The 17,344-nt window shown below is 37.2% G+C and overlaps 1 protein-coding gene across 5 annotated transcripts in view; it reads right to left on the bottom strand.

Annotated features, from left to right (window-relative positions):
- Nucleotides 1-137: 137 nt before the first annotated feature.
- Nucleotides 138-17,344, bottom strand: part of itsn2b (intersectin 2b) — a 33,080-nt gene continuing 15,873 nt past the window's right edge. Inside the window, exons 9-35 of one of the 5 annotated variants that reach the window (XM_016544648.1) lie at nt 16,936-16,999; nt 16,470-16,607; nt 16,211-16,314; nt 15,497-15,759; nt 15,194-15,343; nt 14,881-15,021; nt 14,597-14,684; nt 14,226-14,365; nt 12,098-12,234; nt 11,284-12,014; nt 11,063-11,187; nt 9,181-9,338; nt 8,668-8,758; nt 8,377-8,573; nt 7,987-8,030; nt 6,877-7,082; nt 6,746-6,791; nt 6,534-6,655; nt 5,694-5,790; nt 5,415-5,609; nt 3,117-3,238; nt 2,452-2,558; nt 2,191-2,374; nt 1,299-1,397; nt 1,000-1,167; nt 544-756; nt 138-430 (exon numbers count right to left, since the gene is read on the bottom strand). In XM_016544648.1, coding sequence (XP_016400134.1) covers nt 224-430; nt 544-756; nt 1,000-1,167; nt 1,299-1,397; nt 2,191-2,374; nt 2,452-2,558; nt 3,117-3,238; nt 5,415-5,609; nt 5,694-5,790; nt 6,534-6,655; nt 6,746-6,791; nt 6,877-7,082; nt 7,987-8,030; nt 8,377-8,573; nt 8,668-8,758; nt 9,181-9,338; nt 11,063-11,187; nt 11,284-12,014; nt 12,098-12,234; nt 14,226-14,365; nt 14,597-14,684; nt 14,881-15,021; nt 15,194-15,343; nt 15,497-15,759; nt 16,211-16,314; nt 16,470-16,607; nt 16,936-16,999 — 4,337 coding nt within the window. In that variant the 3' untranslated portion in view covers nt 138-223. Of the gene's footprint in view, nt 431-543; nt 757-999; nt 1,168-1,298; nt 1,398-2,190; nt 2,375-2,451; nt 2,559-3,116; nt 3,239-4,763; nt 4,919-5,414; nt 5,610-5,693; nt 5,791-6,533; nt 6,656-6,745; nt 6,792-6,876; nt 7,083-7,986; nt 8,031-8,376; nt 8,574-8,667; nt 8,759-9,180; nt 9,339-11,062; nt 11,188-11,283; nt 12,015-12,097; nt 12,235-14,225; nt 14,366-14,596; nt 14,685-14,880; nt 15,022-15,193; nt 15,344-15,496; nt 15,760-16,210; nt 16,315-16,469; nt 16,608-16,935; nt 17,000-17,344 lie in introns of those variants that run through there. The other 4 variants (XM_016544649.1, XM_016544650.1, XM_016544651.1 and 1 more) reach the window with 4 other exon arrangements.

The following is a 17,344-nucleotide window of genomic DNA, read 5'->3' as shown; positions in this document are numbered from 1 at the left end:
AGAGAGATAGAGAGAGAGAGAGAGAGAGAGAGCGAGTTTCCTTGAAGCAAAAAGTAACTGGTTTCCCTAAAACATGCAAATAAAAGGCAACGGCAAATATATTTAATTCATTAGATTAATCTGCATTAAAATTCTGTCAATTCCACTTGCGCTGGCATTTCAGCAGCATGAAAAGCAGTTGTTTTTTTCTCTTCCCATACAGTGTGGCGATAACAACATTCCTTTAACGGTTCATAAAATGTCCCATGAGTCCAGTAAATAGTGGCTTGCTGATAAGACCGATAAAGAGAGCGATCGCTGAAACTGACCTCTCGTTAATGTTCTCAGTCTTCAGTGTGTACACACGATCTATGTGGGAAATGTGGAAGACGGGCTCATCGCTGGACGGATCTGAAGGAAGCTTCACCAGAACTTCATTGAGGAACACAGGCTGGGAACACAAACATACACATTACACAATATCCCAGTGGTTTTTTTTTTTTTTTTGCTCAAAGGTTTAACCAAAAAAAGAACACTGTTTTATGAAGAGGAGTGGAACCCTACCTGCTTATACATCTTGTACTGGGTGTTAGACTTGGGGCTAAAGAGCTTGTCCGTTCCTGAGGAAGTGAACTGCCTGACAGCTTGAGTGAACAGCAGAAAGTCATTGAACAGAAAGGCATATAACTCCTTATTGCTCTTGGTCTTAAACACCTTCCCGCTGTGCAGCAATTTACGAGGACCCAAGCAGTTGGTCAGAGAGTTGAAAGTCAGATTCTAGACAAGTGACACAATAGAAGAGTAAGAAATCTATTATACAGCGTTATATGAAAGTTTAAGCCAAAGTCTTTCAGCCAATCATCCCTCACATTTTACAGTACCATTCAAAAGTTCAGTCAGTAAGGTGAGATTTTTTAAAGAAATTAACACTTTTATTGAACAAGGATGCATTAAACTGATCAAAAGGGAGTTTACAATGTTACAAAAGGTATTTATGGTATATGGATGGTGCTTTCTTACCTCTGTGATGCCTTCACACTGCACATGGGATTGGATCCACTCCAGCCTCTCAGAGTTCTCCTTCTCCCTGACACCTTCGTTCACCTGAGAGCACAGCAGCTCTGCCTTCTCCAAAGCCTCTAGCAGCTGAACATAGTCCACGTGACTCTCTGGAGTACTTTCCAGGATCTGGACACACAAATACACACAAGTATCGGTTAACAATGCACTAATCATTTGCATTAACTATCAATATCTAATATAAAAGATCTATAAAAATAAAACATAAAATAAAAGTTATTTGCACTTTATTTACTCACATTTTTAATATGGAGAGGGTAGCGAGTGATCCTTTGCATAGGTTTGAGTAAAAAGCTGGACAAAGGCATTCCTTTACAACGGTAGTCTGTGGCAATTTTCTAAAGAAAAAAAAATGTTGATATTAACATTGCTACCAAGAAAACAACTAAACCAAAAACTCACACTGATGATGGAAAATCTAAATTAAGCCATAAAAGTATTTTATTAATTATCTATAAGTATAATATTATTTTATCACACTATTTTACATTATACTATATTATTACAGTACTTGGGATATATGCACTTTTAAAAATATATATGCTATACTGAAGGACCATGAACTACAAAAAAGCTTAATATTGTTTATATTCTTTAATTCAATAAATAAAGAAAATCATTAAAATAAATAAACCGAAAATACAGATTAATAAATAAATACAGATATAATAAATAAAGGGGGGAAAAATATATATATGTGCGTGTGTGTGCGCGCGTGCGTTTTTGTGACATATGAGGACACAAATTTGTATAATGACATGGGTATGACATAGGTATTACAAGGAGAAGGTGACTTATGAGGACATTACCCCATGTCCCCATTTTTCAAAACGCTTATAAATCATACAGAGTGAGTTTTTTTGAGAAAGTAAAAATGCACAAAGTTTCCTGTGAGGGGTAGGGTTAGGTGTAGGGCAATAGCACAATCAGTTTGTACAGAATAAAAACCATTATGCCTATGGAATGTCCCCACAATTCATAAAAACAAACCTGTGTGTGTGTGTGTGTGTGTGTGTGTGTGTGTCAAATATAGCTTTGCATAATTTTGGTTTGGTAAAATTATTATTATTTTTTTTCTTAACAGTTTTTCAGGACATTAATGTCCTGTTTAAGTGATGTATGTGAGGCTACCTTAAGGAAGGTTTTGAAGTCTGGCTCCTGATCGGTTCTCTGTTGCAGCAGTGTGGCACCGTTCAGCTGGCAGCTGCAGAAGCGGATGTAGGCCTGCATGTGTGACAGCTCAGAGGCTAGAATGTCCCCGATCATGTGAACAGGCATGTTCTCTCCCCCAGTCTTTTTCCTTGTCTTCAGAGCCCTGACAATACACACATCATGCATGATATACTGCACACTGGTAAAAGACAAAAATATTTCCAAGTTAACCTCACATACTTGAGCATTTTGGAGTTGCACTGGATAAGCTCCTTCCAGTTGACAAATATCATGCTCATTTCAGCCTCAGTAAGACGACCTGATTCAGACATGGGCTTGTGGAAGACCTTAAGAGAGGCAACAAGAAAAATATAATTTTATCTTCAAAAAAATAAAAATAAACAAATAATTATATACATTACAATTAAATTAAATATGATACAGATTAATTTACAAAAAGCACTATGAGCTTCCAAATCTACGGTTTTGCAAAGTAATAAAAGTATTTTATTAATTCTATATAAGTATTATATTATTTTACTATATTATTATTACACTACTTGGGATATTTGTACTTTCAAAAATTCATGTCATACTGAATACTGCAAAAAAGCTTAATATCATTTATATTTATGTAATTAAATACAATCATGAGTCAACTGAAAATATAAACTTTCATTTAATAACATACTAAATAAATTATACAAAATATAGTAAAATAAAACGTATGTCAAATTTAGCTGTGCATTATTTTGGATTACTCATCTTGGTATTGTGGTACCACTAAAACAGTTGGCACCTTTACTGTAAATTGCTTGTCATTTTCATATTGCTAAGTTGATTTGGATAAAACGGTCTGCTAAATAAATAAATGAATGTGAATTAGGTGATCTGTGACTGTGTACCTCTAGAACCAGCTGTAGATCTTCATTGTATTTCTCCTCTGTCTCAATGAGCTCATGGATGTATCCTTGCCGTTTCCTCTCCTGTGGGCTCATTGAATCCAGAGTGCTCAGGTCAGTGCACCCTACAAGAAAACGGTACAGGTGAACTCACCCAGAAGCTTGAAGCCCATATAAGCAACAAAACACACACACATTGACGGCTCTTTGGGATCCTTCAACAACCTTAGTCCTAACACACTGAAGCACACTCAAAAGCAGGATAATGCAAATGTGTTGATGACACTTCAAACCGCTCCAGCGTGAAGCCTTACCTGCTGATGGTCTGTCCGTTTGACCATCCGGGCTGCCTTTAGTGGTGCCTTCATCATCCACATCCCACAGCCGTAAAAATAGCAGTTTACCCCCTGAATAATCACTCATTTTTATGAGCTGTGCTTTGTAAACCAGCTCATTTACTGTGATGAACACGGCAAGCATGAAGGATTATTCATTCTGTTTTCACCCATAATACAACTGCAGGACAAACATAACTAGATGGCAGTGAAGATTAGCTAGAGGAATACTGTCAGAAAGTCACCGGAAGTTCATGAAAGGTGGTCCAATATATGAGACACTATTAACTAAATATCTAAATATTAATAACGATCAAACAATTAGATCATTACATCATTAAATTGTTATATTTTACTGTAGATGATAAAAATGTTAATATTTATGGGCTTTTTGTTTCGTTTTTTAAAAATGCATATCTGAAAGTGTGTTTTTTTTTTGGGGCATTGAACTCTTATGTTACAAAAATTAAAAAGGCGACGTTCGTTTTTTTTTTCAGAAGACTTTAATGTCTAGATTTCTTCAAATCAAATAAGTACAAGATCCAAGTATTTGAGATATTTTATAAGGAATACTAACAACATCCAATAAAATGATATTAAGGCAAACATTTGTCCACAAGTTCACAACTATTTGCATAGTTTCCCCACATAACACTATCAAATCTGTTTATACAGAAGCGAGCCATGCACAAACATTGCATAAAACACAGTAAATATGTAACAATACCACCTAAGGCCAAAGCATTGTGCTTAAAATAGCATCAGCAGAACTATATTTCCAAATACAGCACAGACAGTAATACAAGTTGTCTTTCGTTTTAGTTCTTACATTGATTTCAAACTGAAACTACTGAACAAACTGATGGAACTGACTGAATAAATGGAAGCAAAAGAGTGAAAAGCATCTAAAGATTCAAGGTGAAACTGCCTCAAAAAAGTGACAGTTGTTTGTTCTTTAAAAAGTCAAAGTGCCTTCAATAACCAGAGACTAATAATACGAAGTTTAAAGTTGAATTATAGCCAGCGTATTTATGTAAAGTGTATAATTACTGTGATTGCGATGACATACTGAGGCAGTTTCACACTTTGTAACATCCCTTAAAATGTAACGTCTCTGAAAATGACCAAACTGAGGAGCAACAGCTTTACTGTGAAGTCTCACCGTCCCAAAATGACCCTATAAAAGAAGCTGCCACCTTTAAAGGAACTTCAAGCAAACAAAAATTTAAGAGAATTCAAAGGAAAACCATATAAAGATTCCCTAAGCCCGTACTAATCGGTTAAGATCGGTCCAGACTACCAGTCAACTGAATTAAAAGCCTTGTTTAAGTTTAAAAGAAATGAGACTGGTGAGGAAAGATGCAGGGGGGTGATTGGGTGAGTAAATGGTGGTTTCAGCACGACCACCTCCACTGTGAGAGGGGGATAGTGGGTCTCTTATGGATGAAGGAAAGGAAAGGTGTTACCACCCTACAGAGAAGGACACAAATGAGAAGAACAAAGTCGAAGGGGAAAAAAATTGTGAGAGAAATAAACGTGTGGCTAAATATGGAGGAGGAGAAGAAAAGTCTAACATTAGATTAGATACTACGCATACAACTGTACAAGATTGGAAATACCCTTTCCATTATAATGGCAAAAATAAAACGAACCAAAAAAGGCACCATGAAATAACACTAAATATTGATAATATTTAAAGCAGGATAAAATGTCATTATAATAATGTAATGAAACTGTAATACACTCAGTCATAAATACAAATCATTTCAAATAATAAACACCCACATTCAAGGAGCATAAACTGCAACAATTTTTTCTTTAAATAATCTGAAACCAATTTAAATTTGAAAATAAGTTAGACTCTTAAAGCAAATTTTATAGTTGTTAACACAACCAAAAACCGGCATAATGATTAAAAAAAACACAGAACCAAAATAGACTGGTCTGTTTATGGGTCTCTACTTACACTGCTGACTGGGGTCAGAATCAGAGGTGGTCATTTTCACATAGTTGGTGGGAATCAAGCCCGTGACCCCATTGAGCTCTCCTTTCCACCAGTCAGGATCGCTTTTGTCCAGCACGTTGATAACTTGACTCTTCGAGAAGCTCAGCTCATCCTCATTCGCTGCAGTGTAGTCGTATATGGCGATGACTTGGCCTACTAGAGTGAGGAAAGACAGGGAGAGCGATGAGGAGAGATTAAAAAAACAAATCATCAACCCTGGAAACTTGTGCTGTTTCTTACCAGCCGCAGATGCAGGTGTAGATTTGCCGCTGTTTGAGCCCAGAAGCTTGACGTGTGAAGCAGGGAACCAGCCCTTCTGACGCTTCTTCCCCCTGGCCTGAGGACACAAACAAAAAACTATACAGCTATTTAGAATTTTTTGTTTTTGTTTATCTATCTATCCATCCATCCATCTGTCTGTGAAATTAGATTAATATTATTTTGTTTGTGGAAGTATATAAAATACATGTTACAGGTGGAGATATCCATCATTTAAAATGATAAAAAATATACTTAATACACATTAGAGATGCAGCAGTATTAATGTTCTGAGCGATACCAACAGGCTGATAATTATTTTCATGTTAAGGACAATATTAAAATTCTATACAATTTTGTCTAAAAAAATTAATAAAGATATATACACACATTTTTATTATATTATATTATATTATACTGTAAAAATATACTGTATTAAGTATATTTTTTATAATTTTTTATACACACATTTTTATCATAATTTCTTAATTTTGAATTTATTTTGACAAAACAGTGTATAATTTGGTTAACTATTGATTACCGGCCATAACATAAAAATAATTATCATCATCAATTATTGTGTGTATAATTCCAGATATAACTACTGACAGTAAATTAAAAATCAGCTAATAACTGATATACACCAATATATCATAACCAATATATACCAATATATCCATATTGTAAATAATATGGGCCATATGATGGAATACGTGGAAAAAGTCTGTAAAACTACTCAAACTGTATTTTTTTAGTTCCTTGATTAACGTAAGTGGAGGTAATGGCTCATTTAAGGTGTTTAAGCATAAACTGTTCACTCACCTGCAGTTCTCCGAGCCACCAGCCGGAGGGGTTCTTGGTGAGGATGAGGATGAGCTGTCCTGGGGCTAGATTCAACTGCTCTGCACCGGCAGCTGTGTGCGCAGTGGTCACCTGGGCCACTTCTGCAAACAAAATAACATGTTATAGGTTTAAATATCTATGATTAATTACAGTGATTTAATTTTGTCATATAACTTGATGTTGTTACTTACCTGGTTTCTTTCCAGGCGTTCCAAGTTTACCAGAGAGACTTGACGTCTAGTAAGGGAAAAAAAAATTGTTGTTATCATAAAACAACAACATGTATGAATGCCAGTATCCTTAAATACAAAAATAAAATTACATCAGTCTCTTTTGGCTTGACGTAATTGGAGGGGAAGACTCCTGATCTGTCTCCGATGCTGCCTCTCCACCACTCCCCTTCTCTCTCTGATAGCAGGATGGTGTCTCCCTCGGTGAAGGTCAGGTCTCCAGGCTCAGGGCTCTCGTAAGTGTACAGCGCCACATATTCTGATGGCAGGATCAACATACAAACATGGTTCAGGGTAACTTGGAACACAAGGACTATACTGATGTCAAGAGATTAATCTGTGATGTCTTCACAGGCATAACAGACACAAAATATACTTGAAATGAATATATTGTATATATACACACACACACACACACACACACACACACACAGGGGAAATAAAAGTTTGGGTCACCCACAAGGACCGTTTAATCACACTAAACAACTAATCAGAGAACTAATTACACTACTGTTCAAAAGTTTCAGGTCAGATCATAAGTAATAATGAATGAATACTTTTACTCAGCAAGGATGCATTAAATTGACCACAAATGACAGCAATCTTTTATAACATTATAAATTCTTTACTATTTAAAAAAAATATATATTTTGAACTTTCTATTCTTCAAAAAAATCCCGAAAAAGGATTTCCCAAAAGTACAACTGATTTCAACACTGATAAGAAATGCTTCTTGAGCACCAAATCAGCATATTAAAATGATTTCTGAAGGATCATGTGACACTGAAGACTGGATTAATGATGCTGTAAATTCAGCTTTGCCATCACAGGAATAAATTACATTTTAAAACATATTAAAACAGAAAACAGTTATTTTAAATTGTAGTAATATTTTGAGATATTACCGTTTTTGATAAAATAAATGCAGTGGAGAGGATCTTACCAACTCCAAACTTTATATTAACTAATAATCGAACAAGATGCAGTAACAGTTGAGAGCGACCTCCATACTGTAAATTTTAGGGAGGCACAAAACTACATGTTGTTGAAGTTCCTGAATTAATAATCGCAAATGTATTTTAATATGTTGTTCATTTGCAGTATAGCACCAAAGATATCTTTTCTTGCTGTAAAAGGAAGCTGTTCTTGATCACAAACTGCTTTAGGGTCCTGGTGGAAAAACCGAATCTGTTTTTTCTTACCTTCATAGCTGGATCCTTCTGCTGTATCAGATCCTTCAGCGGAACTATGGGGGGAAAAAATTAAACCTTAAACAAGCACCAAACAAGATGATTAAAGTGTTTCAGGACAAAGCTGTTCAATGTCAAATGAACAACAACCTCAAACACAGAAAGTAAAGCGACACATCAGAATTAGTCTCTTTGCAGGAACATCTGCACCTCAGTACACCAGTGAGTTTTAGTATGCAAAGAATCACTTGGTTTAGTTTGAAAATACCATTTCACATTAACACTTTCACAGACAAAGTACATGTAACACTCACAGCTACACACTCTATCTATTTTGGTCACAACCACTTCAGCATTGTTATTATTGATATTAAAGCACTTCAGCACAGTGTGTGTATTTACTCTGCTTGTGCATCGCTGGCGCTCAGCACTGTAACATAGGTTTTGGGGAACCACCCCTGAACCCCACTGAGCTCTCCAAGCCACCAGTTCTCCTGCTGCTCCAGAACTGTGATCACATCATCTTTGGAGAAGTTGAGATGGTTGTCAGTCTTTGCAGTCCATGAGCACAGAGCTTGAGCTTGCACATTCCCCACCACCTGAAACCATGCAGCAAATGTCATTGCATTTTACCACAAGGAAGTTGTAGCTTACATAAACACTATGTGGTTATTCTCAAGGAATCTTGCATACCTGACCATGGTTGGAAGAGGCGGAGCCTGTGGCATGAGTAGGGGTGAAAGCGGAGTTCAGCCGTGATCCACTCGCTCCGTCACTCAGTTTGCTGGTGAAGAAGGTGTTTTAGAATATTCTACATGTTCTACCATCATGCTCAAGATTTGAAACGAAACAGTGCATCTTTATGAACTCTTTTAAAAAAAAAACTAATATTAATAGATAATTTTTTTCCATTTGTATTTTTTTTAAATCAGAGAATAACAAAAACATTGCATTAGATTTGATGTGAAAAATCGTTTCGTAATATTTTATACTTTCGGACTTGGTGTGAACATGTCTTGTACTCAAAATGCATTTTGCTTGTTTCGCTGACATGCAGTTTGTAGCTGTGAATGTTTTCTGTGATGGCTCTGCACCCACATGCACTTTGTCTGTTAGTGCAGATTGGGAAAGCTTGTACAAATGATTGTGCAAGAGGTGTAAATGAAGCATTTGAACAATATGAGGTAGTCAGATTAGAGATCGCACCTGACAGAGATGGAGACCTGTGGCTTTAGGGCTTGTTTGGCCACGAGTGGAGCCTCAGATTTGGCCTGCTTCTCCACATAGCTCTCAGGGAACCAGCCCATCTTCCCCTGCCGACTGCCGTACAGCCAGCCCTGCTCTCGCTCTATGCTCTCATCCACCTAAACAAACAGAAATCCAGCTGAGTAAACTTGAACCCTGTGCTGTTCCCACAATCACTTTTAACATTGAACGTGTAAAAAAAAAAAAATACAAAATAAAAAATGATTATGAAAATATAAATAAATAAATAACAGACATATGCTATCAGAATGTGTGTGTATATATGTTAAAAAGTTTGGGGTCCGTAACATTTTTTTATGTTTTTGATAGAAGTCTCTTATGGACACAAAGCTATATCAAAAATACAGTAAAATAGTAATATTGTTTTTCAGCCATTGGACTAAACGGCATCGTGCCTCAGAGTAAAAGGCTTCAGGTCTCAGGAAAAACAATGTCAGGTGTCAGGTCTCAGGTGTAAGTTTAGCATTGCCCCGCCTCAGTGTGACATCACATGCACGCGGTTTAGAAGTGGTACAGATTGAGACAGGTGGAGCTGAAGACTTTTGAATTTTGTAAATTTGTATCATTCACAAATTTTATTTGTACGTTTAAGAAAGTTTGCTAAAAAAAACATTGTTAGCTTGTATGTTGGCAAACTATAGTGAAGTTAAAGAGATCTTTGGGGCTATTAGACTGTATTGATATAAGCACAGCGCTACTTTGTGTACAGATGTTACTGGGGAAATGGCTTGCTGTTCCGCGCCTACTGTTAGAAAAGTGAATTTGCATTTTCATTCAGTCCGTTGCAGTTTTTCTGCAGACTAATGTCAAACATGTTCTGTCCTGTATAGAACATAACCAGTGTAACATATAATTAAAACGATAAGAAAATATATCAGATACTGCTTAACTTCTGTCTCTCCTTCTCTCTCTCTCTAATGCTCAAATAACAATTACATAAAGAACATTGTCATAGGATTACATATAAATACATAAAATGAATGTCAATAAATTATATACACAACCCACACACACACATTTTATTGGAGGGCTGGAGATTAAGAAAAAGATAATTTAAGGATGACATTATGATGGGATAAAAGCCAACAGAATCTAAATGTCATTAAAAAAGAAAAAAAAAACATAGCCTTAATCTACTTCATAGTAGAAAAGAAGCTGTAATTCCAAACGAAAGCGATACGGTCACTGTTTCTTCATGTTTAAAAGCAGCTGCTTTGAAGTAATCTATTGTATAAATTGCAGTATAAAAGTGCTTAAACGTGACGTGAATTACTGGAGTGCCGATTGCAGAGCTGGTGTCACTATGATGATCAGATGTTTTCTTAACTGCCTCTTGCCGCTGTCATTTTGTTATAAGTGTTTATTTTGTAATCAAGAGGAAAGCTTATAGCACATAATTACATATTATTCTAAACTCCGCTCTCTGCAGCGTGCATGGCGCTGGGATGTTCGCTTACTGTAGCACTGGTCCCGTATTTCGAACTTTTTTTTACCCCTAAACGAAGAAAAAAGAAAAAAAAAAAACTTACAGCCGTGAATATTATCAGGGTTTCGAGTCCATTTTGCCCGATGCCCTTGTGTCTGATGCCTTTTTGTCTAAGGCCGTTTCGCCTGATGCCTAATTGTACGAGACCTGACACCTGACGTATGACACCTGAAGCCTTTCAGTCGGAGTCACGATGCTGTTTAGTCCAATGGCTGAAGCCTTTCAGTCGGAGGCATGATATCTTTTTGTCATATGACTGAGGTCTGAGGATGTCCTAAAATGTACACCGTATCCCGGACCACTGGCAGGTTTTGTGAGATTTGCTCTCAAACTGACCTCAATCAGGTCATCGCTTTCTAAGGAAAGCTCCTCATCGTTTCTGGCAGTGAAGGGGTAGAGGGCTTTAAACGTTGTCAGTGCCGCTGATCTCCTGTGCTGTGTGCCAAGAGGATGTCTGCCGCCTGAAATCACGAGGATACTTTCATTCATTCCAATCATTTCAGAAATAACCATGCCATGCGAGTTGATTTTAAAACTTACGGTACACTTTTTCTTACCTTTCCTCTCCTCCAAGCCGCGCAGAAGAGCAGCAACGATGTCTGATTTAACAGTGTTCTTCTTGTTCTGTTCATCGTCTCTCAGTCTTGCGGCTGCAGCCTCTTCCTCTTGCTCTTGCCGTTTCTTCTTCCTCTCCTCATCCTGTTTCCTTTGCTCCTCCTCCCGACGCCTCCTGTCCTCCTCTTCCTGCCTTTTCCGGTCCTCCTCTTTTCTTTTTCTCTCCTCTGCATCTCTCATGGCAGCCTCCTGTGCACGGTGTCGCCTCCTCTCCTCCTCCTCACGCTCCCTTCTTCTCTCCTCTTCCCATCTCTCCTCCTCTGCTCTTCTCCGTTCCTCCTCCAATCTTAACTCCTCCTGCCGCCTCCTTTCCTCCTCCAGTTTTCTCCGTTCTTCCTCCAGTTTTCTCCTCTCCTCCTCCAGTTTTCTCCTTTCCTCATCTCGCCGCCTGCGGTCCTCTTCTCCCTCCTGCCTCCTTTTCTCCTCAAGTCTGCGTCTCTCTTGTTCTCTCCTTTCTTCCTCCTCCTCCTCCCTGCGCCTCCTCTCCTCCTCCTCCCGGGCTTTGCGCTCCCGTTCCACTTGTTCTCTAGCGGCCTGTAAACGAGCTTGTCTCTCCTTCTCCTCCTCCTCACGAAGTTTGGCTTCTCTTTCCTCCTGTATTTTCCTCTGTTTCTCCTCCTCTTCACGCCGCAGTTTCTCCTGCCACTGCCTCTCCTTCTCCAGTTTGATGCGTCTGTATAGGGAAAGAATTTTTGCTTGTGAAATCCTGAATTCTTCCATGCAAGTGTGAGTGTACTATAGGAAAGATTCTCTTACTTTTGCTCTTCCTCTTCTCTCCTCTTCTTTTCCAGTTCCTCCTGCTTGCGTTTCTTTAGCTCTATGATTTTTTCTTCCTTAATGGTGCGTAGTTTTTCCAAATCAGACTGTTGCATCCTCTGGCTCTCTCGGAGATCCTAATTAACAAACCACAAGATTATGGCATACTGAACTCAATTATTCTCCATTGTAGCAGAGACCGAAAACAACCTTAAAGGAACACTCCACTATTTTTGAAAATAGGCTCATTTTCCAACTCCCCTAGAGTTAAACAGTTGAGTTTTACCATTTTCGAATCCATTCAGCCGATCTAACTACAGAAGAGTCCAGTTTTAAATAGGAAAAATATAGAAACTCTTTGGTCTTTTTTGAGCGAGATGCTAACGGTCTAATCAGATTCAATGATCTATGCTAAGCTACAGCGAAAAGTGTTACTGCCAGACCCGGAGATCGGCTGAATGGATTCGAAAACGGTAAAACTCAACTGTTTACCTCTAGGGGAGTTGGAAAATGAGCCTATTTTCAAAAATAGTGGAGTGTTCCTTTAAGATTAAATTGAAATCAATATTTACCCAATTTACTTTCTTAACACTGAAACCTGACTTTTTAGCTTAACTTTTAATCAAGACAAAGTTTTCTTCTTAAGTGACAATGTCATTAAGACCATAAGGTAATTTTTTTACCAAACTTGCACACATCTGACTACATTCTGGTATGTAATGGATAATTTTCACATTCCAAATCAATTTAAACTAGTTTCTCCTCATCGAATATCATTATTCAATCAGAAGTACATCACAATAAAAGGATTCATGTTGACTTGAAAGCTAGAATGCACTCTAAAGCAGTGCTGTTATAGTTAACTAAAACTAACTTTATTTCAGCTAATTGCCAATGAAACTTCTCATTTTCACTTAGTTTAACTTTATGAATGAAAAAACTGAAACTAAAATAAAATTTTACAAACTACATGAAAATTACAAAATAAAAACGAACAAAAATGACAAAAACACAACAAAATGACTAAAACTTTAAAATTAAAACTGATTCAAAATATTAATAAAAACTATAAAGCAGTATCACAATGATGCTAAAAAGATGCCCCAAACTGACACTTTTTAAAAATAAATAATTGATAAATTGTGAATAAATTGTTTCACCCAGAAATGAGTCACATTATGGAAGTTAAACGCATTGTGAATGGAATTTTATTTGGCCTTTAATTCATCCCTGATAATATGTGCAGTAAAGATCCTTTGGTAACGATCTAAAGGTGAAGCTGCTACAGTAAGAGTGAGCAGGAAAAGGGAAAAAAAAGAGACCTTCAAAAGGAAGAAGAGATTGCTGAGGCAACTCAGTAAAGAGAGCAGGCCTTTAAGCATGCAGTCATCCATTTCCTCAAACTAAAATTAAAACTGATTCAAAATATTAATAAAAACTATAAAGCAGTATCACAATGATGCTAAAAAGATGCCCCAAACTGACACTTTTTAAAAATAAATAATTGATAAATTGTGAATAAATTGTTTCACCCAGAAATGAGTCACATTATGGAAGTTAAACGCATTGTGAATGGAATTTTATTTGGCCTTTAATTCATCCCTGATAATATGTGCAGTAAAGATCCTTTGGTAACGATCTAAAGGTGAAGCTGCTACAGTAAGAGTGAGCAGGAAAAGGGAAAAAAAAGAGACCTTCAAAAGGAAGAAGAGATTGCTGAGGCAACTCAGTAAAGAGAGCAGGCCTTTAAGCATGCAGTCATCCATTTCCTCAAACTGCAGCGAAAGCCAGGGAGAGACAGACAAGTAGACAGACAGACAGACAGAAAAGCTCTACAGCTAGTGATAAAGACACAGGGACAAAAGCATAGGGGTTATTCGCATTAGTGCCATCAGGAACAGTCTATATGTTGTTAGCACTGATCGGTTAAGAAAGATGTGTTACAGAAATGCTAAATAGCTACAGCTGGAGAATTAAATATTTTTTTATCACTCAAGTTAAAATGTCCTGTGTCAGTCAGCATCTTGTAAAGTGTAACTAGTCAAGCTAAACCTACAGGTCAGTTTGTGCTGCTCTGAATGAATTGCATGCATTTATTAGTCATGGTTGAGTGGTATTAAAGGCTTACCTGGATTTCTTTCTTATACTGATCCATATCTGCTAATTTAACTGCAGTCTCCTTTTCCAAAGCATTAAGCTGTTCTTTAAGCTTTCGACAGGTAAGATCCTTCTCTTCCACATTACTCTGTAAAGTTTTCACTGTCGCAGCTGCATCAAGAAAAAAAGAAACAAACAAATACATACAAATTGTTGGAGCTCTCTTAATTACAGGGAACAAAGTTTATTATTATTATTATTATTATTTTACAATTCAACACATCAGTCATGCTTAAGGTTTTTTTTGTCTTTCACAATTCCAGATGCTTGTATCACAAATGGAAATTTTTTTTTTAAATAGCAATACTTGGGGGGGAACATAATTGGCCAAAAGTGTCTTACTAGGGAGATTGTTCAGATTCAGGTTGCGGAGTCTGTCATTGAGTTTTTGCTGTTCTATGGTTGACTGTCCCAACTTTCTCTTAAATTCCTGCAAAAATCACATAACAGGTCATCATGATTACTACTATGCTCTTGTGAAGCAATCTACATCTAAAATTGAGATTTATTAAGAATAAGTGGAGTTTCAGTATATATTTCAGTATAAATTAATAAACTGATTTAATTTAAACGCATGTAGACACATTCATAATTCATGTGTGCTATTTTGGATGCAGCAGTCAGACCTCTAACTGTTTCTGCAGAGAGTTGATTTCTGTGATGCAGGAGTCTCTTTTCTGGTTGATCATTTCCAGCTCATTTTTATGGATTCTCTTTTTGCCTTCAGCATCTCGGAGCTTGTCAGAGATTTGTTTCTGCTTGTTGCCCTAAAAAGAGAGATCTCTTTTATCAAGCATTCTGACCATTTAAAAAAAAAGGAGGAATTATAATAATTGTACATAATTGAAATGTGTTGTTAAATTTAAAAGTGCTTGGTTTCCCACATAATGAGTCTAGATGAAATGTGGTGATTGATAGCACAATGTCCTATAGCCTCACCACAGCCTCTAGCTCCATCTCCAGACTCCTCTTCTTGGCTCGGAGCCTGATGATCTCCTCCTGCTCCTCACTCTTCTGGTTTAGGACCTCCTGCTTTCTCCTCCTCTCCCACTCAAGCTGCCGCTGGCGCTCCAGCTCCTTCTTGGCTGCCTGTAAGGAACATCGTAGCAGTAGTCGGTAAAAATGTTCATGTTTTTATTTATATAGATTATTTTCCTGAATCTTTTATACCTGTACAAACCTTTTGGGAAATGTAATATTTTGGTCAGAACCTGAAACGTTATCACATGGTCATCCTCTCACCTCCTTCCTCTCCAGCTCTTTAAGTCTCTCCTCCTCTCTTTGTCTCTCCAGCTCTCTCTGTCGCTCCAGTCTGAGCTCTTCCTCCCTCTTCCTCTTCAGCTCCAGCTCTCGTGCCTCCCTCTCTCTTCTCTCCTGCTCCTCTCTGGCCTTCTGTGCCCTCCTCTCCTCTTCCCTGCGCTGCTGCTCTAGCAGTGCCTGCCGGCGCTTCTCCAGCTCAGCATTTCCCATCTCCATATTTTTCTTGAACTTATCTTCAAAAGTCCCTAGATACACAGAGCACATACATAAATTATTACAATGAACTGGGATGTTCAAGCAGCTATTATATTTGATAAATATAAACACTTCTTTTTGTGAAATGTTTTTATACCAGTTTTTTTTTTGTGCCAATTAATACAACAACATTCATACATTTTTAAGTATGGCTTAAGTGTCTAAATAATGTTGAGGGGGGGAGGGGGGGATGTGACATGCTTAAAATCAGTAGGATGCAAATCACAGTCAGTAAGCACACCATAATGAGAGTTATTCAGTATTTAGTAAATTATTTATACCAATTGTTTCATGTCTTTCACAAATCAAATAATATTACACAATCAGTGTGCCTAAATAGAACACATCTGTTTAAACTCTGATACATTTTTTTTTTTTGGTAAAAGAAGCGAGTCATAGATATCTGTATTATGCAATAATGGGTGTGGTGTAAAGCCATACAATTGTTCCTTGATTTCTGCGGAGGCTCAGACTCATAGAGGTCCTCAGCCAGGCCTGCATAGATTGAGGGAGTGGTTCCATTCACAGAGTCACCAAGCTTCCCCCTACAGGTATATATTTATGGAGAAAAAACATTGACAAAACAATTTAAGCAATTCAGGTAATAATTTAAAACATATTTTACATTCATGACCAATGTTTTGTATATGATTAAGTTTTCAGTCAATCGGAGATCACGTTACAAACTAGTCAGCATTACCTCAGTGATGGGGGCACCAGCTCTGAAGGGAGTGCCATAGGCAGTGGCTGTCCCATTTTAGCCATGTCTACCAAATGCATGGCAAGAATAAACTCATCAGCCTTCAGTTTACCATCCTTATCCACATCAGCAAGATTCCTTACAAAAAACATACAAAACATGTCATTAAATCAAGGCATGTAGCTAAATTTTTTATACAATCTGAAATTTGATAACTTTAATTTTTCACTCATTTTTTAAAACAGAAAATATATGTAAAGCGAAAAAAATAGAAAAATGCTCAAAAAAAGCATTTTCAAAAGCAGTCTTTTGAACCCACCTTTACATACTTCATAAAATTAGGCCTGTCATAAATTAGCAATCACATGCATGAAGCTACACTTGTGCAATGAAATCTCCCCCGAGTAAGATTTCTTAAAAAAAAAAAAAATGCTTTATGCAAGTACTGGGGAGGGTAAACACCTACCAGATGGCAGCTAGCTGAGTCTGAGTAAGCATTGTTGTAGCCATTACAGTTCTCACTTGAGGACCTGCAGAAATAAAAATAAATAAATAAATAAAAATTATATGGATGCTATTTACCATCTTCACAGAAAAGGATTTTTACAAGATAAAAACATTTAAAGGAGACATATTATGCCCCTTTTTACAATATGTAATATAAGTCTCTGGTGTCCCCAGAATGTGTCTGTGAAGTTTCAGCTCAAAATACCCCACAGATCATTTATTATATCATTTTGAAAATGCCTATTTTGAGTGGAAGCAGAAACACCCAGTTTTTCATGCCCGTCTCTTTAAATGCAAATGAGCTGCTGCTCCCCGCCCCCTTTTCCAGAATAGAGCTTCGCCATTACAGCTCGTACCTGCTAAAAAAC

Source organism: Sinocyclocheilus rhinocerous, unplaced genomic scaffold (assembly GCF_001515625.1).
Source record: "Sinocyclocheilus rhinocerous isolate Xijiao unplaced genomic scaffold, SAMN03320098_v1.1 scaffold8, whole genome shotgun sequence".
Classification (NCBI taxonomy): domain Eukaryota; kingdom Metazoa; phylum Chordata; class Actinopteri; order Cypriniformes; family Cyprinidae; genus Sinocyclocheilus; species Sinocyclocheilus rhinocerous.
This window is presented reverse-complemented; position numbering and strand designations above follow the sequence as displayed.